The 27456-nt window shown below is 36.2% G+C and overlaps 1 protein-coding gene and 1 pseudogene across 4 annotated transcripts in view; both read left to right on the top strand.

Annotated features, from left to right (window-relative positions):
- CLTC (clathrin heavy chain) overlaps positions 1-27456 on the top strand; it is a 64359-nt gene that overhangs the window by 1281 nt on the left and 35622 nt on the right. For 2 of the 4 annotated variants that reach the window (XM_033089107.1, XM_033089105.1), the window contains exons 2-7: positions 19305-19512; positions 20525-20527; positions 22305-22573; positions 23045-23206; positions 25849-25962; positions 26386-26559. In XM_033089107.1, the coding sequence (XP_032944998.1) occupies positions 19305-19512; positions 20525-20527; positions 22305-22573; positions 23045-23206; positions 25849-25962; positions 26386-26559 (930 nt within the window). The remainder of the gene's footprint in view (positions 1-19304; positions 19513-20524; positions 20528-22304; positions 22574-23044; positions 23207-25848; positions 25963-26385; positions 26560-27456) is intronic. The other 2 variants (XM_033089109.1, XM_033089106.1) reach the window with 1 other exon arrangement.
- LOC117012717 (ran-specific GTPase-activating protein-like) lies at positions 6637-7119 on the top strand (annotated as a pseudogene).

Below are 27456 nucleotides of genomic sequence, written 5' to 3'. Positions count from 1 at the left end.
TGATCATTGGAAGGTTTGACTGAATTAAGCCTTTTCTGAGCTGATTTCCCTGGTTCACCAATCCTGGTTTCACTTTGGCTGAAATAATTTATTAATATTAATGTGCTTTCTTCCGAAATACCCCTTAAAGAGGCTTGCCTCAGCTCAATCTTCTGAAGAGCTAATTTCACAATGATAAAAGAGACTGGTTTGACATGACACTAATACTAGTGACCTATTGGCTATCGGACACTTTACCACTAGAAGGCTAATTTTATTTACTTTTTTCCCATTGGTATAACATACATTAAGGATTCTTGTTAATAAAAAGGTTTAATGTATCAGTAACATAATTTCATATTTCTTTACAGGTATTATCACCTTTGCTTGCATCAGCAAGAAATTCTTTTCCTTTTAAGTCTTGAAATGTAATGAATAATCTTTACTCAGAAAATGAGTTAAGTAATGCCTTTTCTTCAATCATCTATGGTTTTCAGATAACTTATCTGAAGTAATGGAACACTATTTTACAAAAGGTTAAAAAAATGTTAAGTGACCTAATGGACACGGAGAAGTTATTGTTTATGCTCAATCTAAATTTTAATTGCTGTGCTTACTTCTGTTCAAGTGGGGTGTAAATGAATGTGTAGGTTTAGGGGAAAAATGTCCTTGGGTGTGGGGGAAAACACAGGCTTCTCACACTGAAGTGCATATGATGTATAATCTTTCTGCAGACAGAGGTTTGTAAAATCATACACAAGAGAAGCAGGTATAGTTGCTGATTACAAGGCAGAAATACAGCCCACTAGTAAGTCTTATTTCTTAACTAGTGGTGGTTTGAGCAATAGCTTGTCACACCTAATTAAGAAGAAACAAGAATTGTTAAATAATCCCAACGATTGGAATCCAACCTTTTAACTGATTGAAGACAGGTTTAATGTGAAGACGGTCTGATATCTAAAGTATTTGAAATTTCTGCAAATACTTGAGTGAAGCCATTTTCTTCTCAAATAATTTGAAGATTTGAGCATAAAGCAGCTTTGTAAATATACTTGAATAATTTAGTCATCCCTTTTTTGGACTAATATGCCATGCCTAAACTTAAGCTTGCTACTGTGACTTTGTACTCCAACTGGTAGTGATTAGTTGTGCAAGGATCCCCAATCACCAACCTCTTCCAGGAAAATATACTCCTGACTTCTCATTTTTATCCCTTCCTTTTTTAAAAATAAATAAGAGTTGTTTTAATTAGCATTTTAGGTCTTTGACCTCTGAGTCCTGCCAGTTTGCTAAGTAGCAGAAAACTTTCTGAAGCACGTAGGATAAAAATTGGGAACAAGAATTGAGGAACTTGAGTGTAGAGTTAGCTTGTGAAAGGTAGACTGTAAATGAATTTATTTCTATACTATGTAACTACTTTGGCCAACTGAAGGATCTATCATCAAGGCTTGAAATTGCAGCAAATAAATAATAATATTTTAAGTTATGAAAGATTTTTTTTTTCTCTTTTAGGATGTTTAGGCTGATAGCAGTCAACAGATGAGTGCCTATTTGAGACATTGCTAGAGTTGCAGATTCTAAAAAAAACAAAACCTTAGGCTACATATAAAATGTTGCCTGCAATTCTTAATTCTTTGCACATTAAGTATCTTTATGTCAATGAACACATTCCACTGTTTACCAGGTTTCTCAGGTCTGTAATTAAAAATCTCCACTCTGTTTTCTTCCCTTTGATCCGTAGACTCAGGCATGGAATATGTTGTGAGTTGAATGGTAGGAGTTTTTGCTATGGTGGTTTTGGTTTGCAAAGAGACAGCAAAGCTAAGTATTACTGGGATATGGTGTATGTTTAACGGTACTGCCTGGAAGAGGCATACTGCTTGGAATTGTGCTGCATTCTATCCTGGGAATAGCTTCCAAGTTTAAGATGTATCGTGTTTTTCAGAATTTTCCTAATGATCAATTTACTTGGCTTAAAGATATGGCTAATTCTAATGACTGTGCTTTTACTCTTTAGGAAATAATTTAAGACATGGAAGTGTGTGTGTGTGTGTGTGTGTGTGTAGAACCTCAGTCATTTTCAGTTTTAGTGTGCAGTGAAATACATGATTTCACAAACCTTAACCTGTGATATTTGAATTATATTTAACAAGATATTTTCTTCTAGCATTGTTACAGATGTGGTTTTTGCTTCATGAGTGACTGTCCAATAGAACTTGCCTTCATAATGAAAATTTGTGTTAGGTACAGAGGGATATTGAGCACTTGAAATGTGGTTAGTGTGACTGAGGAACTCAGTTTTTACTTTTATTTCTTTTTAATTGATTCAAATGTAAATAGCCACAGGAGGCTATTGACTGTGACATTGGACTATGCAATTATAGGCCGTACTGATACGATTTGTGGGAGTGAAGATTTAGCTAACCACCCATATTTATTTGTTTAGAACATTTCGTTGGCTAAAATTAAAACATTCATTATTTGGAAGTGTTAGTTGATTGCTGTCTCTTGGAGAAGTAGTGGTCATGAACAATGATTAGTGAATGGAGGGAGCAGCGGACTTCTTGTGAATGCCTGTTACAGCTTGTGAATGTGGCTGGAGGCTTTTAGGCCTTTACTTAATCCCCCAGCATCCTGAAACTGCAGAAAGTGAGACCCAAGGTAGTGCCCAAGGGAACACATTGTCAGAATGGGGTTGGAACCTAGGTCTTTGGGCACAAAATATTTCAAAGAAAGAATGATTGGCCTTAAGAAAAGTTATACAGTGTCCTAGTGTGCTTATTTTTTGTTGTTGGACTTTGCTCCAAGAAGTTAGTTCTCTACTGGTTAAAAATGTGATTGATGATGTGGTATAGTAGACAGATTAGGGGTTTGGGGGTTGTTGAGACACCACTGCTGTTCAATAGAAAAATAGTAAGAGCCACATATGTAATTTTACGTTTTCCAGTGGCCATATGAAAAGTGAACAATAGGTGAAATTAATTTTAGTGTTTCTAAAACTCAATATTCCCAAAATGTTACAATTTTAACATATACTCAGTATAAAATTTTCAAGTGAGGTATTTTACATTCCTTTTTTTGGGTGCTGAATTTTCAAAATCTGATGTATATTTTGCACTTAAAGCTCATCTCAATTCAGACCCTTTTTTCATTGTAAATATTTGATCTGTACTTGGCTTTCGTAAAATTTACAGTTGGAAAAGCAGATTTGCATACCTACCATGTTTCCCCGAAAATAAGACCTTGCTGGACAATCAGCTCTAATGCGTCTTTTAGAGCAAAAATTGATATAAAAACCAGTCTAAAAGACGCATTAGAGCTGATTGTCTGGCTAGGTCTACCGGGTCTTATTATCAGTTTTTGCTCTAAAAGATGCATTAGAGCTGATTGTCCGGCTAGGTCTTATTTTCGGGGAAACGGTACATTATTCCAAACATACTTGTTTTTCATAATTAATCATCAGTAACTTGAACTTAAATTTTAAAATACATTCAGTCACAGTAAGCACATTTCAGTTGCGCAGTACCACATGTGGCTTATGACATGTGGCTACAGTATTGGAGAATGCCGGGTAAGATTTAACCTCTTTTTTCCTCCGTTAAATAGGTAGATCTGCCGCCTCACAAAGTTACCGTGTGTGTGAAAGTACTTGGTGTAGTGCTCTCAGAGCATGGTTAGCTATATCATTTTTGTCAAGTACAGTTTATGCAGGTATCTCAAAACCAATGATACATTTCATTTTCAGACCTGGCTTTTCATGGCTCATAAATATTAGGTACTCACCTAAGATTTGATACTTACCATATATCAGCAACTGTATTAGATGAGGGACAAAGTGCTGAACAAGACTGATTGTAGCTTGCATTCATGTTTGCATTGATTAGTTGACAAAGACTGTCCCCACATAATTGCAACCATGGATGTCATTGCATGTTTGATATTGTACAGAATTTGATACAAATACTAATGGGATACAAAATTGATCTTGCTCTGAAACTGTGCCCAAAAGAAAGAATTTTAAAAATCTTTTATTGTATTCCACAAGTGCACATTGTTTACATTTTGGTACATTTTTAAAATTAGTGTTCCTTAGTTAGATATATTTGAGAGACCAAAACATATCTGAGGAAATACCCATGTGGAACACCCGTGAGGCTTTTGTTCGTGTTGTTATATATGTCCTTCTATAAGTAAATGTCCTTATTTAAATGGGAAATGAGTTTATTACTGATAGATGTTTTAGTCCTGTATGTTAGAATGAAGCTCTAGTTCATTTATCTCTAATTCATTTACATACATGCCATGCTAAAGCTACTTCATAAAATCAATTTGTAAACCATAGCAAAGTTTACAGCTCTAGGTATCTCTTTTCTCCCCTCTTGGCCAAGTGCCTGTGGCTAATGCTCTTAACTCAAAGGGATGGCAGGATGCTTGGGTCTGAATGTATTATGCAAAACCCATCTGTCAGACTTGGATTTCGTGTCTCTTCTTTTGTGTTAAGGAAAGACATAATTTAAGATATTTTGCCCTAGTTTAGAGGGAATAACTATCCATCACATCTTAATTGCTCTGAAATCTACAAGATCAAAATAAATTGACCATTATAGCTGTTAGAGTACCTACTGTGTGCCAAGAACTATGCTAAATATTTTATGTTTGTGATTTAATTTAATTAAGATAATCCCTTCAGGTAGGCGGGGTTAGACTTACTTTGCATATAGGGAAACTGAAGTTCATAGCAGTTAACTTGTAGAGTCACACAGCTTGTGAGTGGGTGGTCAGACTTTAATATTTGTTCTTCTTTCAGTGTGGCACATTGCCTCATTTGGTGAATGAGCTGTATTGTTTGAACTACAAAATATACCACAATTTGTATCTATGCTGTGGTGGTCTTTGATGTACACATTCTACTCGCAGTTTGTCTTTAGGTCAGTAGTTTTTATAGTATGAGAAAAATAGGGGCCAGTGAACCAACATTTGATTTTATATGCCTTAAATGGTTATTTAGATTATGTTTTTAAAGACTTTATCCAGGTTCCTAGCAGAAAATTGAGCAGAATGATTGGGACCAGGTTAACTTCTAACCAGGGATATCAATCTATATCCCTTTCATGAGGCTGAACTTCTTAAACTTCTCTATAGATTTTTCCTTAATGACAAGAGAATGAATGTGTTCCAGACTGAAGCCACTTGTGAAAGTAGCTTTCTATTTTACTATATTATTCATTCTTTTTATTTATACTAATGTAAAACTTGAGTAGAACTCAAGAAAAACAATTGTGCTTGGGGGAGGGAGAGGAGGAAAATGGGAGTAGAATATGCTTGCTCAGGTTGAATAGCATAACCAGAGGGGAAAGTGTTTACAGACTTGTAGGGTTGTGCTTGGAGGCAGAACTTCCAGTAATATTAGTACTTCCTCTTCTGAATCATTGGATGAATAAGGACTTATCTTTAAGTTCTGTAGTAAAGCAGATTTTAAAGCTTATTTCTGAAAGAATAGGAAATGAGTTCATTAAAATCATTTCATCACATTAAGAAATTTAGATTCTGTAGTATGCTATTGTAGAAGATATCTCAGATATTTAATCCAAGCTGTCTTTTTAGTTTTCTCAACTTCCTCATTTATTAAATTAATGCTTTCTGGCAATTGTAAAGTTAGACTATAGTATATGTGTTCGTATTTATCATACTATTTGTAGCCCTTACAGACACTCAAATATTAGTTCTATGCTGAAGGGGAGCCTCTCTTTATCCAGTTGAGTTGAACATATATATGCCATGCTAAGAGAAAAACTACCATCTACCCAGTTACTGAAGGCAAGATCTTGGAGTTACACCAGACTCTTTCCTCCTAGTCCATTTCTGGAGTAGAGACGGCAAGAACTCTCATAGTGAACACACTGGGGGTCCTCAGCATTGCAGTTTTTGATGACCACCATCTATTGAAACTGTTGGAATCTTAATATAATAGATGAAAAATGGGAATTGGGTTGAGAGTTGCTTTCATCTATTTTTGACCAGCTGCTCATGTAAGAAAGGGTTTGGGTTGGTCAGATGGCTCAGTTGATTAGAGCATGAGCCCTGAACAACAGGGTTGCTGGTTCGATTCCCACATGGGCCAGTGACCTGCACCCTCCACGACTAGATTGAAGGACAACGACTTGGAGCTGCTGGGCCCTGGAGAAACACACTGTCCCGTAATATTCCCCAATAAAATTAAAATTTTAAGAAAAGAAAGGGCTTAAATACCACCACAGTGGGCAGAGTAAAGCCAAAGACTATCATATCCACTCACCTTGGCAAAGAGCTGACTTTGGATAGATCCCCTTATTTGAAATCATCTGGATTGGTAAGAGGTACATTGATCCCATCTAATAATTATTCCTCTCTGTATGGCCTCAACAATTACAACTGTTACAAGCATACATTTTAAATATCCCTCAAAAAGCAACCTGTTAGGGAAGGGAACAGCCAATGGTCAGGTGGGAGGTGCCGGCGCTGTGCACAGAGGGAAGGAGCACAGCCAGGCCTGCCCGTCTGCCGCCTCCACGGCACCAAAGACTCCATCCACCGAGAATGCAGAAGAGTCCAGCCACCACCTCCAGTTTGAGCCTGTAGTTTCTCGAGCAAGAAATTGAAACACTGGAAGAAGGTGATGAGGAGCTTTTCAAAATGCGGGCAAAGCCATTACGATTTGCTTCAGAGAACGATCTCCCAGAATGGAAGGAATGAGGCACTGGCGGCGTCAGGCTCCTGAAGCAAACGGAGAAAGGACCATCCGCCTCATGCGGTGGGACAAGACCCTGAAGATATGCACCAACCATTGTATCACGCCGATGTTGGAGCTGAAGGCAAAAGCAGGCAGTGACCGCCCAGGGCTTGGAACACCCATGCAGTCCTGGCTGGCCCACAAACGACCTAAGCCAGAGCTGCTGGCCATTCACTTCCTCAAGGCTGAAAATGCACAGAAATTCAAGGCAAAGTTTGAAGAATCCAGGAAAGAGATGGAACAGAGAAAAGAAAGAATCGGACAAAAATGATAATGCAAGAGAGTGGCTGAAAAGCTAGAACCTCTCTTGGTGAAGGCGGAGAGCGGCGAGTCTGAATGAGACCATGGAAAAAGCTGAGAAGAAGCAATAAGTCTTCTGCCCTTGTTTTCTTTTCCCTTAAAAAAAAAAAAAAAAAAAGGCCCTGCCTTTTTGGTTTGTTTTTATTGTTTTGTTTTTACAAGGGACTTTATATAGAGAGAACTGAATTACAACAACAACAACAAGCAATCCATTAGGGATATGTTTCTGGAGATCATAATCCAAAAGTAAGTGACAAGACAACTCATAATATGCAAATGGAATTTGAGGCATGTTGTACAATTCCCATGAAAGCACCATAATGATTTTAAAAAAGGTTTGGATTGGAGATGACTGTCAACTGCAAATGAAGACACTGATGTAAAAAATGCATGTGAAGAGTTTAAGTAAAATGGTGTCTGAAATGTGAAAAGTAGAAAAACATTTCTGAGTTAATTATAATTTTAAGTGTCTATAAATTAAGTCAAATGTCTACTTGAATTATATATTAAGCATATATATCTATATGTATATAGATATAAGCATATATATCTATATATACAGCTATATATACACACATACGTATACATATATAATATCTAATCCTTAGGAGTTTGTAGTTTAATGGGACCAGAAGCCTTTTAAAATTAAGTAAAATTCATTAAGTTTAAAATTACCTCTTTTAATGTGAACAAATTTAGTGGTATTTAGTACATTCACAATGTTGTACAGCTGTCACCTATATCTAATTCTAAAGTGTTTTCATCTCTGCAGAAGGAAACCTCATATCAAGCAGTCTTTTCTTCCCCACTCCTCCCTAGCAAGCACTAGTGTGCTTTTTGTCTATGGATTTACCTGCTCCTATAAATGGAATCATACAATACATGTCTAACTTCTTTTACTAAGTAGAATATTTGAGATTCAGTTATGTTGTACTATGTATCAATACTTCATTACTTTATGGCTGAATAATACTCTATTGAATGGACATGCTACATTTTATTCTTTTCATCAGTTGATACTTGTGTTCTTTCCACCTGTTGGCTATTGTGAATAGTGCAGCTGTGAACATTAGTGTGCAACTTTTTGTTTGAATACCTGTTTTTCAGTTATTTGGAATATCTACCTAGCAATGGAATTGCTGGGTCACTTGGTAAAATTCTGTGTTTTAGCTTTTTGAGGGACTGCCCAGCTTTTTCAGAGCAGCTGCACCATTTTATATCTCTACCAGTAATGTATGAGAGTTCCAGTTGGTTTTTGTTTTCACATTCTCTTCAACGCTTGTCAGAAGGTTTGTTGGGTGTCTGGGGAATAGACTACTTGGGAAAATGAATACCCTATTTGGTCATGTATTATATTTTTAGTTCTGTGTTTTCTCCCAAGCTTTGTAGCCCTGCCCTTCCTTAAATTGTGTGCCCTTCTTTAGATTTTGTTTCCATTTCTTCAGAGATACCACATGTACCCCCACGTATATCCGGGTTAGGCATGCATCCGGTTCACCGCACGGCACCTTTGTAATTGTTGTGTGCCTGTTACGCAATGAGCAGAAGAGACCGTACCTCGTTTACTGTGGAATTCTCTGTATTAGTATAGTGTCTGGCATACAATAGCTGTTCTGTAATTGTTTAAATCTGTGATTATTGGAAAAAGTACTACAGAATTAGGAAGAGACTGGGGGAAGTACTTTAAAGGCTTCTATAAGAACCAGAAGAAAACTGTTGGCATCATCTGTGGCATGCAAAAACACTTCATACAATACAAACAGAAAGTCCCATGGAGATAAAGGGTTGCAATAACAAAGTGTACAGAAACAGTTGATCCTGATGGCAGTTAAAAGCAGAATTGGCCCTGTGGAAATCTGCAATGTCAAAGATTAACTTGAACATTTATTTTGAACATTTTTAAATTTAGAGGGAAATTACAGAATTAAATAAAATGGGAGGTGTGACAGAATAGGTTACAAATCTTAAGAATGATAAAAACCAAAGTAATTGGAAGGGAAGCTTTTTTCAGTTAATGGAAGAAAACTTGCCTGATATGAAAGAAGCAAGATTAAAGAGTTTGGTGTCTGAGACACCTGGGGAAGTTTTAGTACCATGAATTAAAAAAAAAAAATTAACAGAAACAAACTCATAGATAATAGAGAACAGTTTGGTGGTTGCTGGATGGGAAGGGGGTTGAGGGACGGGTGATTTAAAAAGGGGAAGGGATTAAAAAGTACAAAGTGCCAGTAATAAAAACAGTCATGGGAGTATAAAGTATAGCATAGGGAATATAGTCTATACGAGTAATATTGTAAAAACTATGTATGGTATCAGGTGGGTACTGGACTTACCGAGGTGATCACTTTATAAGTTTTATAAATGTCTAACCACTTATGCTATACACCTGAAACTAATATCATATTGAATGTCAACTGTAACTGGAAAAAAAAAAAATCAAGCGTCCAGGGCACACCCTATCCCTAACCAAAAAACTCAAAGCAATCTTTAAATGTCACACAGTGAAACAGTATCTAGGTTGTTACCTCAGTAGTAGTTTAACACAAAGGAAACAGTTTAACGGAGAACTTGTACTTAAGTAACAGGTTATAATATATTGAATTGATACTAAGTTGCCAAATAATAGGTGCTCAATAGGTGTTAATAGAAAATAAGCCTTAGTCATGTAATCATTGTAATGCTTGGAATTCCCTGAATTTGTTAATATTAAGTGATTTTGAGATAGCCTGCAAGTCTTTGTGCTGAGTGTTACCTCATTCATTCAACTGAACTTGACATTTTTGCCCTTTCGGTTTATAAGGAAATATTCCAGTGACTCCAATGTAAAATAAAATCGTTCTAGACTTGTAACTTACAGCACCTCGGTGCTGATCACGCTTTAAATGATTGATCCAACTAGAAAAATAAGCGACACAGCATAATGTCTAATTTCCTAGCAGGTTTGTCAGTATAAAGTAGAAAAATACATGAATATGTGTATCAATACTGAGGTTGAGTTGAAACAGCTGGGCTCCCACTTAAACTACGTTTTGTGAAGTTGTTGGTAAGTTGTGTTATAGAATAAAGTTTCTTTGGGACCTTTACAGTTTTAATAGTAAGGAAACTGATCACGTATTTTATTTGTGATCATTCTAGGAAACCAAGCCCTTGGTGTCTGCCCTGGGACACTCAGATCATCCTTTGAAGGTCTTTATGTTAAGTCAGCACTAAATATTTATTGTAATCTTGAACCTTCAAAGTAAGCCTCATTTGTGGATCTTTGAAGGGAAAGTGGATAAATTGTGACCCCCATCCCCATTGCCTACTCCCACACACACCTATAATCTCTTACAGTTTTGGTAGCATTCCGTTGTTCTGTGCCAGCTGAATGGCATTTATACCAGAAAGGGGATGCATAACATTGGAGAGTCATACCCATCTGCAAGATGTGGGGTGTAAAAACTTGTATTCCCTTGCAGCTTGGTCAGAATTGATATGTAGTATTTCACCTAATTATTGGATTATTATTTTTTAAGAATGAGTCAAATCTAAAGTTTTAAAATTTTCTAGTCAGTAGTTGGCTATAAGTAGGAAAAATTCCCTTTGAGTCTCCTGATCGTTTACCAGAGCTAAAAGTCTTATAGTCTGTCTCCAACTGTAGTTCCTTTCTTAACAATTGGGAGTGAGTGATGAGAATCAAAAATTTTCCTAAGAGATAGTCATTGCCTCAGAGGCTATCGTGGGGTATAAATTTATATATTTTAAGTGTGGGGTCAGCAAATATTAAAGGCATTTTTCTTTGTTGCTTGAAATGTGTGAAGCACACAGAAAACAATGGCTGATACCCTATTGATGGAAGAACTAAAGGAATGCTGCATTCTCAGCATTTTTCTTCATTTCCTGTAGAAGACAGCTACTGCAGTATTTATGTGACATTCTGCTAGTTTCCTGGAAGAGCTTAATGAAGTAATCACTCAGCATTTTTTCCCTTTGTGATTGATATTAATGAAGGTAAAGGATGTTTGGAAATTTTAAAGGAAATTATGCTGAGTGAAATTTGGGGTAGGAAGTTAACCAAATCTTCAGCCACTTAAAAATATCTGTATTGCGTGATGTCCAAGTATCAGCAGTTCTTTCTAAAATTGTTGACTGCTTAACTCTGTAGTGGTAACACCTATAAAGTTTATCAAGATACGTGATTCATTTACAGAAAGGTAACGGAAATGGGACTATACATAGAACATTTACAAAATAGCCTCATCTGAGATACAGTAACTCATGCATACTTCCTTTACATCCTAACTATTCAGATGAAACAAGGAGGAAGGATCTGGAAAGTGTAAAGCCAAGCACTTAATTGTGAAACATAAGTTCTTAGTAATGCTGTCATAAACACAAGTTGTAATGTATTTTGATTTTCAGCTGATACAGCTGGTAGTTCTGATTTGAGTTTACTAGTCATTCATTAGGAGGCAAACTTCCTGGTAAGCATATAAAAAAGCCTGTTTCCCATGAGTGTTCCTATCTGACAAAATGTAAGAACTGCTGGTAGGCTGAAAGTAAACCTATTGCTCCTTTAATTATGTGATCTTTGTAGGCACAAAATTGTGATTGATTGCTGAGATAGAGACTTTGTGCTAATGGAGGGTCTTGTCTTTAGCTAGTCAAAGAATTGGACATTGAAAAATACTGTGGTTTTACTTGGGTGTGTTGTCTTATGCTAGCATTTTCTGCTCTTAAATGTGTACCATTTGGATTAAATATATTCATTGTCCATTCTGTCTCTTTAACAGTGTTTTCATAGTTTGATCACTAATGTATTCTAATGTGCTGACTCAGTGCCATTGGATTTCCTGATTCCTTGAATATAAAGGTTTTTCTGTCTTTAGTAAAATGTTTTGAACAAAGCAAATTGGCCCACCCTAGGTTTGACTACGTGTTAGTAGCCCTACATCAGAGCCAGTCTGTTTTACAATACTATGTCATACTACCATGACCCCAGAGCTAGATAACTGCAAAAGGACAGAAATCCTTAAAATAGCGAGTGCTCATGTACCCCTACACTGTTCTAAGTGTGTGGTGTGTGTGAAATCACTTTCATGCAACACCTTGGCACGCTTTGCTCCCCATAAAGCAAGAATGGACAATTTTTTCTGTTTGCCACATTTACAATCAATTATAGTTTCAAAAGCAAGACAAAAAAGACAAAGCTTTAAAGCATTCAAAACTGATGAGCATTTAACTTAGAATCTTTTTACCAAATTTCTTTGATCTTACCACAATCTCTTTTCATACTGACCATTTTTGAAATTGAGGATTCATCTTACAGTTGTGTACTCTTTCCCCAAAAGCTTTATGATATTGGTGAATATCTTAGAAATTGCGAGAGTGGGAGTTGACCAAACACAGAGATGGGCCTCTCTTTTTCTCCTGTTCTTTGAGGAAATTGCATCTTAACCCCATCTGCACATTCTCAGTCCTCAGTCCCTTATAACACTGGGCCCCTGGTGTTTGAATGTTTTGTGATTTCTTGAAGGGAAATGAGGTGCCCATACTGAGGAGTTTTCCCTTGGGCTCTCACTTCTGCTAGCTTTGAACTTTGCAGATTAAGCTTCCCCCAAGCCTTATAGAGATATCTGGACTCTGAAACCTGAAAATTCTGGGTTTTTTCTGTGTTTCCTTTTCTTGTCTGAAATCCTTGCATAAGTTGAATGTGTCTCTATACCACCTGTTCTTCATATTTTGCCACAGTTTAATGTTAAAGATTTCCCTTTTCTCTTTGTTGGACTACCAAGAAAAACTTTGAAAACAGTACTCTCCAGTAGAACTGTATGATGATGGAAATGTTCTATATTCTGTGCCTTCTGGTACAGTAGTCACATGTGGCTGTTGAGTACTTGGAATGTGACTAGTGTGACTGAGGAACTGAATTTTAAATTTTATTTGCTTAACAAAATTAAATAGCTGCATGTAACCCATTGGATACCATATTGGACAGAACAGCAAACCTCTCAGTTCTAATTGGGCAGACATCCAGTGTACAGCTCCTTTACTGAGTGTAAACTCGTGTGCTTGAATTATTTCACTCTGGTTTGATTTTCATCTTCACCTTTTGAAGTTGTAGTCTTCCTTCCTGCCCTACAGGTAAATTATCTAATAAAAATCTGATCCATACAATTTAATTTTCAATTTCTATAACCTATAGAAGAGTGGAGATGAATCACTTTTTGAAAACTTTAAAAAAAATAAATTTGTAAGCCTTCATAAGACTGAGGAGAGTCATATACCCAATCATTCAGATTTTTAATAATGTTTTGCTTTTTTTTTTTTTTTTTTACTTAAACATTTTAAAGAAATTTGGGCTATCATGACATTTCACCTCTAAATATTCCAACATGCATCTTTAGAAAATAAGGAAATTTTCTTATAATCACGGTGTTATTATAGCAACCTAATACTTAACAGTTCCTCAATATCTAAACGCCAGTCCATATTCCATATTCAGATTTCTCTGATCATCCCCAAATGTTACTGGTTTGTTTAAATCAGGATCCAGGCAAAATCTACATGTAGCTTTCAGTTATGTCTCTTTTAAAAGAGTCTTTTAAAAAACACTTTTTTTTAACAGAGTTCCAGATCAGAAGGGTGTAAAGAATTCCCATATATACTCTTTACCCAGATTCTTCAGTTCTTAACATTTTTTTAATACCTTTGATTTATCCTCTTTTGTCTCTCTATACCCATATTTTTTTACTAAACTGTTTGAAAGTAATTTGTAGATATGGTACCTCTTTACCACTACATACTATAGAGAGTATGTTTACTAAGAAAAACAAAATGGTCTTAATAGTCACTCTAAAATGATCAAAGTGAGGAAATTGACAATACTGTTATCTAATCTCAGGCTTTATTCAGATTTCATCAATTGTCCAATAATGTTCTTTATATCAAAAGAAAATCTGGGATCATGAGTTGTCCTGTCTAGGTTTCTTTAATCCGGAACTCTATTGTATTTGAAGGCATAAATATTTTTGAAGAATATAGACTGTTTATTTTGTGGAATGTTCTTCATGTTAGGTTTACCTGATGTGCTGTCATGATTAGATTCAGGTTGTATGTTTTTGGCAGGAATACCACAAAGGTAATGTGTTCTTTGTAGCTCACACGCCCTCGAGAAGCACAGGCTGTCAGTTTGACCCATTCCTAGTGATACGAACTTTTATTACTTGATGAAGTCTGTGTCTGACAGATTTCTTCACTACAAATCTCTCGTTCCCTTTGTAATAAGCATCTTGGGAGATACTCTGAGGATATGTTACTCCTCAAAATTTCAGTCATTAATTTTAGTATCCTTTATGATTCTTGCCTGAGTCAGTTATTATGATTACAAAATACATATAGTGACTTTAAAAACAATTCTATCAGTCTTTTACCATTTTTAAATTAAAATTTAAAAAATTTTAAAAAATTTTCAACTACTGTTGACATACAATATATTACTTTCAGGTGTACAACGTAAATCTTTTACCATTTTTAAGTTAGCTTTCTTCTCTAAGGAACAGTTTTTCCTTTATTATATATATATGTATTTTTAAATTTTATTGGGGTAGAATTGGTTAATAAAATTATATAGGTTTCAATTGTACGGTTCTATAATATGTCATCTGTATATAGCATTGTGTGTTAATCACCCAAAGTCAGATCTCCTTCTGTCACAATATTTTCAACCCCCTTTACCTTTTCTACCTGCCCCCACCTCCCTTTCTCTCTGGTAACCACCATTGTCTGTCGTCTGTGTCTGTGAGATTTTTGTTCTGTTTGTTTTGTTCATTTGTTGATTTCAGTTTTTATATCCCACATATGAATGAGATCATACAGTTCTTGATTTTTCCATCAGACTTATTTCGCTTAGCATGATAACCTCATGATCCATCCGTGTTGTTAATGGCAGTATTTTATCTTATGGCCAGGTAGTATTCCATTGGGTATATATACCACATCGTCTTTATCCAATCATTTATTGAAGGACACTTTGGTTGTTGCCATGTCTTGGCCACTGTGAATAATACTGCAATGAACATAAGGGTACATATATCTTTATGAATAAATTTTTTTAAGTTTTTTGGATACCCAGGAGAGGGATTGCTGTGTCATATGGCAATTCTATTCTTAAGTTTTTGAGGAACCTCCGTACTGTTTTCCATAGTGGCTGTGTCAATTTACATTCCCACCAGCAGTGTGTGAGGGTTCCTTTTCCTCCACAATCTCTCCAACACTTGCTATTACTTGTCTTTTTGATAATAGTCATTCTAACAGGTGTGAGGTGATATCTCATTGTGTTTTTAAATATATGTATATATATGTGTATACACACACACACACACACACACACTCACACTCACACTCTTAGGTTTCATAAATCTCTTAATCTAGAAGTGTCCTGAAAAGTATTCATACAGTAAAAGGAATGTTGTCCTGTGTAAGAAGATTCTGGATTCTGTAACTTTAGTTAGACATTTTGAAGAGCACAGGTAGAAGAGGTTTTCATTCTTAAAGAAAATTCTTTTACTTGAGTAGCTTAAAGTTTGGTTGGATAAATTGAGCTGGAATTGTGGGCCATGGGCAGATTGGGAAACTTTGGTTTTGGAAACATGTAGTATAGTGGGGGGAGAGAGAGAGAAAGAGTGTGTGTGTGTGTGTGTGTGTCTCTTTGAGTCTTTGAACCAGGTGGCTTCAACTCTTGTGCACAGTGAAAAGAGAAATGCTGTGCCTGCTTTCCATTTTAGTACTTACTAGTTTCTTATTCTTGAGCTCTTTAGGGTAAAGAGAATTTTTGATGATGCTGACCTTATGCCATCTGTTTATGTTAGCTTTCCGAGCTTGCTTCCTCAGCAAACGTGTTGGAGGCATGTTTTCAGCAAGTTTGTTAGAACTGTTCCATGATGCCCCTAAAAATAGGAATTAAAATAAAGTAGGGTTACTTAGCATGAACATGTTACATGGTTTTGTGTTACATGTTTTGAAGATTCTGGTGTCTGCCTAACTAGGTAGGCAAATTAGGGAGCAGAATTTGAAGTCTTTAAGTGTAATTTCCTTTTGTCAAAAAAAAAAAAAAGGCATTTCAGTGTCTGAGTAAGTTAAGCACCCAGAGACCCCTTATCTGTTATCAGTAGTCAAAAGAAATTCACACCCAGAGTTTCAACCAACGTTTAGGACTGCTGAATTAAGCAGATAATAAAATGGAAATACAAAAAAAGCTAACCTTGAATTGTGTTATATGTACTAATAGTATCTACTGAGCCTTTACTATGTGTCAGGCATTGTTCTAAGCACTTCACATTAAATCCTCACACCCTGGGATAGGTTACTATCATTTCAGGTGTTTCAGATGAGGAAACATATACAGAGATAACTGATTTATCCATGATCTCTTAAGTGGCAAAACTGGGACTAAACCCAGATATTTTGGCTCTTAGGAGGTATCCACAGAACCTACTAACTCTGGATGGCACTTATATTTTATAATCAAAGTTATACATTTGTACAATAATTGACTACTTGAATGAAGAACCTTGTGTGTTCTCTAGATTATGGGGAATCTGAAATACCGTGTTTCCCCGAAAATAAGACCTACCCGGACCATCAGCTGTAATGCGTGTTTTGGAGCAAAAATTAATATAAGACCCGGTCTTATATAAGATCTGGTATTCTATTTTTATTCTACCCAGTCTTACATTAAGATAAGATCAAGTCTTATATTAATTTTTGGTACAAAAGACGCATTACAGCTGATGGTCCGGCTAGGTCTTATTTTCGGGGAAACATGGCACTATTTCTCACTAAAAAAAACTAAGAAAGTAGTGTCTTTTTTCTCCCCAGGCATGTTAATCCAAATTAGGGTGAGGGAGAGAGGAGAGGGGAAAAGGAAACATTTTATCATTTGTAACATGTGATCGGGGCACTGTAGAGTTTTGGGTTGGCTGGTTAAAAGTAAATCTGTTACTTTTTGGAATCTAAGCTGGGCAAAAGTATCATCTCCTACAGTTGTGCCACTTGCAGATCCTGTCACAAATCTAGTCTGTAAACCAAATGAGTTACAAAGTGTGTCTTTTGTTTCTTTTAAGGGAGCAGTTGATAATTTGTACTTTTGTGCATGTGCTGTTAGTATTTTTTTAAAATGGAGGATGGAAATACATACTTTCATATGCATAGGATATTTCTGAGCTGAAGTATCTCAAATTGCTGGACAGTAGTATTACTATAAACATAGAGTTGGTGACGTTTCATGTTGCTTTTACGTATGTATTTCTAGTTCTATGAGCTGGAATATTTTCTCCAATTATTGGAAACAGTAACTATCGATTAAACGTACAAGAGTCTGAGAATGGTCTTCTCAGAAAAATAGATGTATACATTCCCCTGAAATTAAACTGACAACATGGTTTGTATAAGGCCTCCCTGAAGCCCACCCACAGTCCCTTTGTATGTTTTTTGGGACCATTTCTAGTTTATCTTCCTCTACTAGTTCTGGAACTGAAAGTCAGTATAAAACTTATAGTCAGCAAGAAATGAAAATTAATAATTTATAAAGTTTCATTATAACCGAATTCATTATAAGTTACATATCTCACAGCTTGTGTACTTGCCTTGCATGGCAGCATATACTTGAGCTTGTAAAGCTAGTTAATCTTCTACTTTATTACCATGTTTGTGTTAATAGACAGTTGGCTTGAGTCCTTGCTCTGGTGTTCAGTGACTGAGTTACTGTGACTATTGCTTTTATAATTGGTTGTGCCAGCAATCATTGAGGTATAAGAGGGAAATGAAAGTAAAATGTAGTCTCTGAATCTTATGTTATATCTTATTCAGATCCTGGTCTGGTTATATAGTTAAGCACTGTTAGCAGATGTGCTTGACAAAAGAATTTAGAGAAAATACAATTAACTTGGCTTAGCCAGTCTGTAAGAGCGTAATGACAGTGGTGGTCTCTGGGGAGGAAAATTGGCTATCTGGAGGACAATGGGAGGAGGAAGACTTGATTTTTTTCTTTTTCCTGTGATATTTCATTTTTGTATTTTGTTCCGTGTGAACTTATTATACAGTGGAGGAAAGAAAGGAAAAAACAAAAAACGAAACGAACTAGTCTGGCCAAGGCTAATATAATAAAGCCTTCTGGCAGCCAGTTAGTGGAACTTATTCTGTTATACCACATTTAATCACCTAGAATATTAATGACCCACTCTGGTAGAGAGATCTCTTTCTAATGGGTGCCTTTTATTCTTACACACTTAACTGGTTTTCAAAGACCTACCTTCCTTAGAGCCTCTGTATTTGTTTAGCAACTACTTGAATGTCTTCTGAGTACACAAAGCAAATCTGATTCCATTATTCCTTGTTAAAGCCCTTAAATAGCCTCCTTTGCCTAAAGAATAAATTTAGGATTCTTAGTGGGCTACATTTAGCTTTATCAGCCTGGCCCTTGCTTATCTCTATAACCTTAATTCTCCACTACTTTATTACTATGTTCATAGTCTATACTCCCAATGTTACAAAAGTACTTTAGTTTCCTTAGCAGACCATACTTTCACCTCTCTGGGCCTTAGCATTTGTTTTTCCTTCTTGTTGAACATTCTCTAGCCCACCTCCCTTGAACACGTTCCCTTACTGTGGGCCTTCTTTGGCAAGGTCCCTCTTACATACCTTTGTTTTGGAGTACTTTAACTCTTTACTTGTCTGTCTTCTTTTGCTAGTCCAGGTTCCTTTAGATCAGGAGCTTTGTGAAATTTTAAATTTCTCTCTTTTTATGCTGTAACTTAATTTTCAGATTCCTGAGTTCTAATGCATGTGAACAAGTAACTACTAAATATTAAAGAGGGTAGGAGAGAACAGATCCAATAGTTCAAAAATCTTAAATTAAGAAACACTGATGACCTCAAATCCTTTGAACCATAAAGGCTAGCTCTCAGATGTAGCTCTTTCCTTTACCTTTATGTCTATTTGTTCTGCCCCTTAGTTATAACCTCAAGGTTATACATCTCTAATTATAACTACAAGGTTATAACAAACAATTGGATGCCATATTTGTTGTAAGAGCAACAGGTCCATTATTTGGCTATTAATTGGCACACTTGAATCAATGTAATGGAGTTTTCACTATTGACCTTGAAGCATTAATGGTTAAATGAGGATTTGTAATGATGACAATACATGAATATCAAGTCTAATTCACTTTGTAATGTGGCTTACTAATGTTTTTTGTTTTTTGTTTTTCCTCTAGCTCCAGAACCTGGGTATAAACCCAGCAAACATTGGCTTTAGTACCCTGACTATGGAGTCAGACAAATTCATCTGCATTAGAGAGAAAGTAGGAGAGCAGGCCCAGGTGGTAATCATTGATATGAATGATCCAAGTAATCCAATTCGAAGACCAATTTCAGCAGACAGCGCCATCATGAATCCAGCTAGCAAAGTAATTGCCCTGAAAGGTATAAAAGATTGTGGATTTTTTATTTTTCCTTAAAACTCTTCCTATGTATAGTTTATTTAAATATAGTAATTAGGATCCGCCTCTTTTAGTATTGTGATTAAATTTGGTTAAATAGATCTGCAAAGTTAAAGCTATTACTGAATTTGATTTTAACTACTTTCATGGTTTTTACTTGCCATGTTTCTATAAAATGTCTTACTTTTTACTCATCATAGATCTGCTTGGAAAAATTTTAGGTTTTAGAGTGAATGAATGTAAAGTTTACACCTTCAGGGTGATAGGACTGCTAAAAAAAAAATAACTCCCTATACAGAAGACATAAGAAATTAGTGATTCATATTCTGGAATAAAATATACTTTGCTAATATTAGCACCTAAACATTTTGTTATGATGATAAAATTGCCATTCATGCTGTGCCATTTTTGTACTTCAGACTTGTATTTCATTTAGATTATCAAGTTTTTCAAATAGCTTGAATTTACACTGATTTTGTTAAAAGTTTATATATAAGGGGGTATTAAAGCTTTGGAATCATGCATGTTAAAGTTTATTCAGACTAACTTTTTAATTGTCACAGGCGGGAACTATACAACCTATTAGTCTAAACAGAGTTCAAAGAACGTGATGCTAACTGGGAGCCTATATTAATTTTTTCTTTGAATTTTAGAGAATGGAATTGATCCTTGAAAACAAGTTTTTAAGAGGGCTAGGTGACAAACTGATTGACTCTAAAAAAGACATTTAACTGTCTATTTTTTGCTTGTTTTTCTTGGTAGTAGTGGGAAGAGTACAGGTTTCTAGTAATTTCTTGATATATATTGTGGGTGAGTTGTTAAAAGTGCTGAAATTTTTAAACAGACTTTTCTTTACATGATTTAAACTTTGTATTTAGTAATACTGGTTGGAGGTTAAATGGGGGGGTGGGGTGGGCAGGGAGAGGGCCAAGCATATTCAAACAGATGTCACCATTACATATCCAAGATTAGAGTTGATCTCATCTCAAGAATAGATGGTCCAGCTTTCACCTTGGACCACATGTTTCTTGGCAGTAAGCGTTTGCTTCTATCAGAAAATACATATTATACTTTAAGATATTAAGCTTCCTTCAGCCTCCTTAAAGAATTTAAATTCAACTGCTTATCAACTCTCACACCTCTATTAAAAGGCCATCGTTTTAATTTTCTCAGAATTCTTTTCTATTTTTAATGTTGTTGTTATCTTATCACATTTCTTAATGCTTTCTTATGTGTGCAGATGGTGAGTTATCTTAAATTAGATTGTATTAGTTATTGTCCTGTTCTATAAAAAGAATAAATTGAAAAGATTTTCAGAGCATTGTACAATAATAGCATTATAGGTTCGTGCCCTTATGTCTACACTGTGGACGTAAGCTGTCATTCCTTGCCCTCCTCTCCAAACCACCCTTTCATACATATACACCAACCTCTTTCATGTAAAAAAGAATAAAATTCTGACTAGGGGTTGGGAAGGCAGCAAAGGAAAGTAAGTAATTTTCAGAAACAGCAGGTCCTGGAATAACGATTTGTTACAAGATTGTTGAGATGCCATAGGAATTTAACTTGTTTATATCAATTAGCCTATGGTAAAGTTGGTTTTGTTTTTCCGTTGTCATTTAAAGTTAGAGATCCTATCAAGGATGAAGCCAGTTTTAAATGCCTTGGCTTCTTTTTATAAACAGGACTGTAACTCTCACAATTGTTCAAGTCTGGTTGTGGTTTACATATTGTGTGGGATGGAAATAACATTCTTTGTTTTATGGAGGAAGTTCTTACACATGTGGTAAGAAGGCTCATAGTGCAGAGCTGTATGTTTTGTGTCCCATCCCATCCCCGCCCCCATACTATCTTAAAATTTTTGTTATTCAGGAGCCAGATTCTCTGTGGCTCAGGAATGGAGTTTTCCTTTGTTTCTATTGACTAATCTGGATTAGATAGCCTATTGATAGCTGTGGGCTATGATCTCTATTAATATGAACCAAATCACTTTTCTGACTATGATGGCTTTCAAATTACAAGTACAAGCCTTTGCATCTGATTCAGTGAACTCTTTACACTCAAGGCAAATTTCATCCTTCTTTTACTAAATGCTTGCTGTCTTCATTGGATGAAGCTTGAACTTTGTTCCTATCTGCAGTGTATTAACAGCATCTGAAACTGTCCTCTGTCTCCCTCTCCTTTCCTCCAGTACTTCTACCTTTCCCTTTGTATCTTAAACCAATTAAATGTAGCATGCACTTCTCTTATGTGCTGGTGGTACAAGGCAGAGTTGAAGTGGATCCTCTTCCAAAATTCATTTCCACAAGATTTCGTTGGATGGGGGATGACTGCCTTTTAAAAAGGGAGATTTTCCCCACGTGTTTGTATCAGATTTGCTTTGTTTTGTGTACCTACAATTTTGTTAATGCATAAACATGCTTAAGTATAAATACGAAGATTACAGCCTTGTTTTCCATCATTGTTAAGCAAGCTGTTCTTCAGATTCACTTTTAGTTGGGATTTAGAAACTTTAGAATTTGATGCTATCTGTTTAAAATGTCTGGTAGAGGTAATACAGTTTTTGCTTCACATGTAGATGTGATTGTTTGCTCAGTCTCGGCCATCTTTTCAATGGTTGCTGCTCTATCAACTTCTGTAGTTGGTACTTGAGTAGTCTCATGATAGAATCATTTTGTTTAGAAGTTATAGATCTTGTTACAGAGCTAGTCTAGCTAGATATTAATTGATCCTGAACTTTGCTTTCTTATCATAATTCTTAATTTTTGTTTTTAGCTGGGAAAACTCTTCAGATATTTAACATTGAAATGAAGAGTAAAATGAAGGCCCATACCATGACTGATGATGTCACCTTCTGGAAATGGATCTCCTTGAATACTGTTGCTCTTGTTACGGATAATGCAGTTTACCATTGGAGTATGGAAGGAGAGTCTCAGCCAGTGAAAATGTTTGATCGCCATTCTAGCCTTGCAGGTTGCCAGATTATCAATTACCGCACAGATGCAAAGCAAAAGTGGTTACTGCTCACTGGCATATCTGCACAGGTAACATTTTTCTAGTTGTAAATAAAGAAAAGTTCTAGAGAATTAATACGCCCAGAATGCAGTTTATTTTGAAATTAGATCTTCTGTGTTCAGTCAACATTGAATCTGACTTATTTTGGAAGACTTTTTTCCTTTTCCTTTTTAAGAAATAAAGGTTGCTGGCTTAATGCCGTTATTCTGACATATGATTTCAGACTATATACTCTTACCAAGTGTTTTTTTAAGTCTTACTTGCAGATTGAGTGGGATTGAGTTCATGTATGATTTGGAATTTATTACCGCTATTACTGCTGAATAAGATGATGTTTGGAGCTAAACTTTAAGAGGTATCAAATCTACATTAAGAGACAAAATAACAAAGAATTATAAATCCTGCTAAAGATGATAAAGCAATGCTAATTATTTCACTAGTAGAATCTGGGAGTTATTGGCTTATTAGGTCCCCAAACTATTCTTTTTGATCTTTTATAGCAAAATCGTGTGGTGGGAGCTATGCAGTTATATTCTGTAGATAGGAAAGTGTCTCAGCCCATTGAAGGACATGCCGCTAGCTTCGCACAGTTTAAGATGGAAGGAAATGCAGAAGAATCAACGTTATTTTGTTTTGCAGTACGAGGTCAAGCTGGAGGGAAGGTAAGGTTTGGCTTTGGAAATTATTTTAGTGGGAATTTATTTGTATTTAACTAGTCATCTAATTTCAGAATAGTCTTCGCCTTTACTTGTTAATTTGTTTTTAACATTCAGATTTGTGGTGACTTTGTTAAATTTGGCTTCCAGTGATACTTATCTAAGATGAATAGTATTCGTTCTACTTTTTAAAAATTTTATTTTATTCTTTTTTATTTTTATTTTTATTTTAAGGAGGGCGCAGCTCAGCTCACAGTGGCCCATGTGGGGAATCGAACCGGCAACCTTGATGTTATTAGCACCACACTCTAACAAACTGAACTAACCAGCCACCCCATGAATAGTTTTCTTTTTTAAAAAAAAATTTTGGGGGGGAATATTGGGGAACAGTGTGTTTCTCCAGGGCCCATCAGCTCCAAGTCCAGTTGCCGTTTTTTAATCTTCAGTTGCAGGGGGCGCAGCCCACCATCCCATGTGGGAATTGAACCAGCAACCTTGCTGTTGAGAGCTCGCGCTCTAACCAACTGAGCCATCCGGCCGCCCCTCCAGCAGCTCAGCAACAGCTCGTTGTTTTCAGTCTAGTTGAGGAGGGCGCAACTCACTGGCCCATGTGGGAATCAAACCGGCAACCCTGTTGTTCAGAGCTCCCGCTCTAACCACCTGAGCCACCCGAACGCCCCATGAATAGTATTCTTTAACAACTTTTTTGTTTCAGTTGTTTTATAAGTAAGACTTCATTTTGATTGCCTTTTCCTAAGGCCTTAATTCTGTGTTTTTCAACTTTACCGTGTATAAGAATCATTAGGGTTGTAGAACTGTACTTTTTTTGTACTTTATATCTAGGGAGTCTGTTTCAGTAAGTGGAGCTTGTAATCTGCGTTTCACATACCCTGCATGACTAGATAGAGTGTAGCCTGCAATTTGAGTAACATTGACTTAAGTCAGAGCTTCTCAACCTTGGCTCTCCCATGGAATCACCTGGACAAATTGAAGTACTTTGTATGTTAGGGTTCTTAGTTGCAGACAGCAGAAACAAGGTCTGGTTGATTACAGCGTAGAAAATTTAATGAAAGGATAATGCATAGTTCACAATAGCTAGGAATGTTTAGAACCAAGCTTGGAAGGTGAGGGGGAATAAGGGAGAATGGGCAGTAGCCAGGGCCCAGCCAAAAGCCCTGCCGCAGAACCCTAAGGATTCTGCCACTCCCGTGACTGCAGTGCTGGATGACACAGCACTGTGACCTCTGGAAACTCAGTTTGACTGCTGTTTTCACTGCTAGAGTAGAATCTTAACGTCTTCATATTTTTCCATGGGAACTATTTAAAAATAGTAACACAGCAATTGCTGAAAACATGATCATCTATACCCTCTCAGGAGGGAGAGACAGTATGCACAGTTAGAATTCTGGCTAAAATTTCAGAGTAGGAATCCCTGAACCAAAGAAGGATCCTACCAACCTTTTAATATGACAAGGATAGAAAACACTGATATTTAGATCTGAAATGGTGTGATATAAACAAAAAGACACATTGTAGGTTTTAGAAATTAGATATTATCCTTAAGAATAAGGCTGAGACCTTTTTTGAAAAGTCCTCCTGGAAAAATAACAACTTCAGTATCACTTTTTTGTTCCTTTTTTCCAATATCATTTTTATAGTATCTGAAAATGTGTTTATAGGTTCTTGAGCCTATTTGATTCATTTTGCTATAGCTTTTGTAGTATGCCATGGTTTTTGAAAGAAGACATAATTTTTTTCTATATGGCTAGTCATTCTAATTAATTAAGGATGAGAGCCTGTAACTTTCATATGATGTATATCTTGGAAACTGAGTTATTTGTTGTCTGAGGCCATTCCTGACGTGACTAAGTAAAATGTATACTACTCTTTCATTGACGTTGTGTACTTTCTCTTGCCTGGCTGATGTGTGGCATCAGACATTTGAAACCATAATGTTCTCATCCAGTTTATGAGGTCCATGTGATGAGAGCTTAGGTGCATACTTTCCATTTGTATTAGAGTAGAGGTAGTGGTATTCAATTGACTTTAAAGTTTTTATCTTGAAATAGTACACTTTCATAGGAAGCTGCAGAGACAGTACAGAGAGATCCCCTGTGTCCTTTACCTCAATGGTTACATCTTCCCCTCAATGATTACAGCTTACACACACACACACACACACACACACAGTAGTGTAGTTTAAAAAAAACAAAAACCCATAAGTTAACATTGGTACGATTGTGTAATTCTCTCACTTTATCACGAGTACATTCAAGATACTATTCCATCATCACGAGGTTTCCCTCATGCTACTCCTTTATAGTGACACTCCCATACCATTTCTAAACCCTGACAACCACTAAGTTACTATTTCTATAATTTTGTCATTTCAAGAATGCTATGTAAATAGCATCCTGTAGTATGTGACCTTTTGAGATGAGCTTTTTTTTACCCCTCAGCATTATGTCCATGAGAGCTATTTTTATTACTGAGGAGTATTCCATAGTATGGTTGTACCATAGTATATAATATTTATCTATTGTAGGAGATTTTGGTTGTTTCCAATTTGGGTCTACAGATAAAGCTGCTGTGATCAACTGCTAAAAGACCCAGGTGTATATATGTTTTATTTCTTTTTTTTTGAACAGTTACATATCATTGAAGTTGGCACACCTCCTACAGGGAACCAGCCCTTTCCAAAGAAGGCAGTGGATGTTTTCTTTCCTCCAGAAGCACAAAATGACTTTCCTGTTGCAATGCAGGTATTTTAAGCAAAATAAAGGGACTTTCGAAATCTCTCCTCTTAACAAAATTAATCCAAAAATTGGTATTACTTATATTCAGTAAAATTTAATTGGTGCTTAAAAGAATACCTTTTATTTGAAAATAAAGTTTTTTAGTGATACTTTATAATGTAATACTCTAATATAAACTGGGTTATCCTGAATTGTTCAAAATTATGTTTTCTTTTTTACACATTTTATTCATGTTCTTGTATTTTATGTAAGAGCTTGGGATATTTAAATGTGCTATAAAAATGAGGAAACCATTAATATTAGCTTTTAATTTTTCATATGAGCCTCTTGTGAAAGTTCTAGAATTTTACCATCTCTAAAATGGGGTTGGAGTAAAATTTCTGTTTGTAGATTGAGTATTTTACTGAAGTGTTGATTTTCTTTATACAGATCAGTGAGAAGCATGATGTAGTGTTCCTGATTACTAAGTATGGTTATATCCACCTCTATGACCTTGAGACCGGTACCTGCATCTACATGAATAGAATCAGTGGAGAAACTATCTTTGTCACTGCACCTCACGAAGCCACAGCTGGAATAATTGGAGTAAATAGAAAAGGACAAGTAAGGAAATATTGGAACTTAAATTAAGCAATAAAATCACACTTATTACCATTAGCTTTTTTTTTTTTTTAAGTGAATGGTTACTTTGGATGTCAGAAAATAATATATTCCTAAAAATACAGACACATATGATACAAAGTCTCTTTAATCCTGTCTCAGAGAGAGAAACTTGCCTATTGCCACACAGGGTTGTGTTTATGTGTCTTTATTGTCGAAAGAAATGACTTTATGCAAAAACTAATAGGGTCACATTTGACAGACTTTTTGTTTGTTTGTTTTAGGTTTTATTGGGGAAGGAGAATAGGACTTTATTGGGGAACAGTGTGTACTTCCAGGACTTTTTCCTAGTCAAGTTGTCCTCTCCATCTTAGTTGTGGAGGGCGCAGCTCAGCTCCAGGTCCAGTTGTCGTTAGTTGCAGGGGGCGCAGCCCACCATCCCTTGCGGGAGTCGAACCAGCAACTGTGTGATAGAGAGGACACACTCCAACCAACTGAGCCATCCGGGAGCTCAGCGGCAGCTCAGCTCAAGGTGCCGTGTTCAGTCTTAGTTGTAAGGGGCAGAGCCCACCATCCTTCGCGGGAGTCGAGGAATTGAACCAGCAGCCTTGTGGTTGAGAGCCCACTGGCCCATGTGGGAATTGAACCGGCAGCCCTCGGAGTTAGGAACATGGAGCTCCAACCGCCCGAGCCACCGGGCTGGCCCTTGACAGACTTTTTATAGGGGTATTCTTCCTACAACCTCTAAGACATTATCAACTACAAGGGAAAGAATTTTTCCTACATCTCTTCCTAATTCTTTATTACTAAATATTTAATGTTGGAAGTTGATATGTTAACAGTAGCTATTGTGGAGTACCTGGCAAGATAGATAGGGAAAATATTAGCTGTTCTAAATTT

The sequence above is a fragment of the Rhinolophus ferrumequinum genome, chromosome 21, assembly GCF_004115265.2.
Source record: "Rhinolophus ferrumequinum isolate MPI-CBG mRhiFer1 chromosome 21, mRhiFer1_v1.p, whole genome shotgun sequence".
NCBI lineage: Eukaryota > Metazoa > Chordata > Mammalia > Chiroptera > Rhinolophidae > Rhinolophus > Rhinolophus ferrumequinum.
The sequence above is the reverse complement of the archived record's forward strand: the minus strand, read 5'-3'. Positions and strand labels throughout refer to the sequence as shown.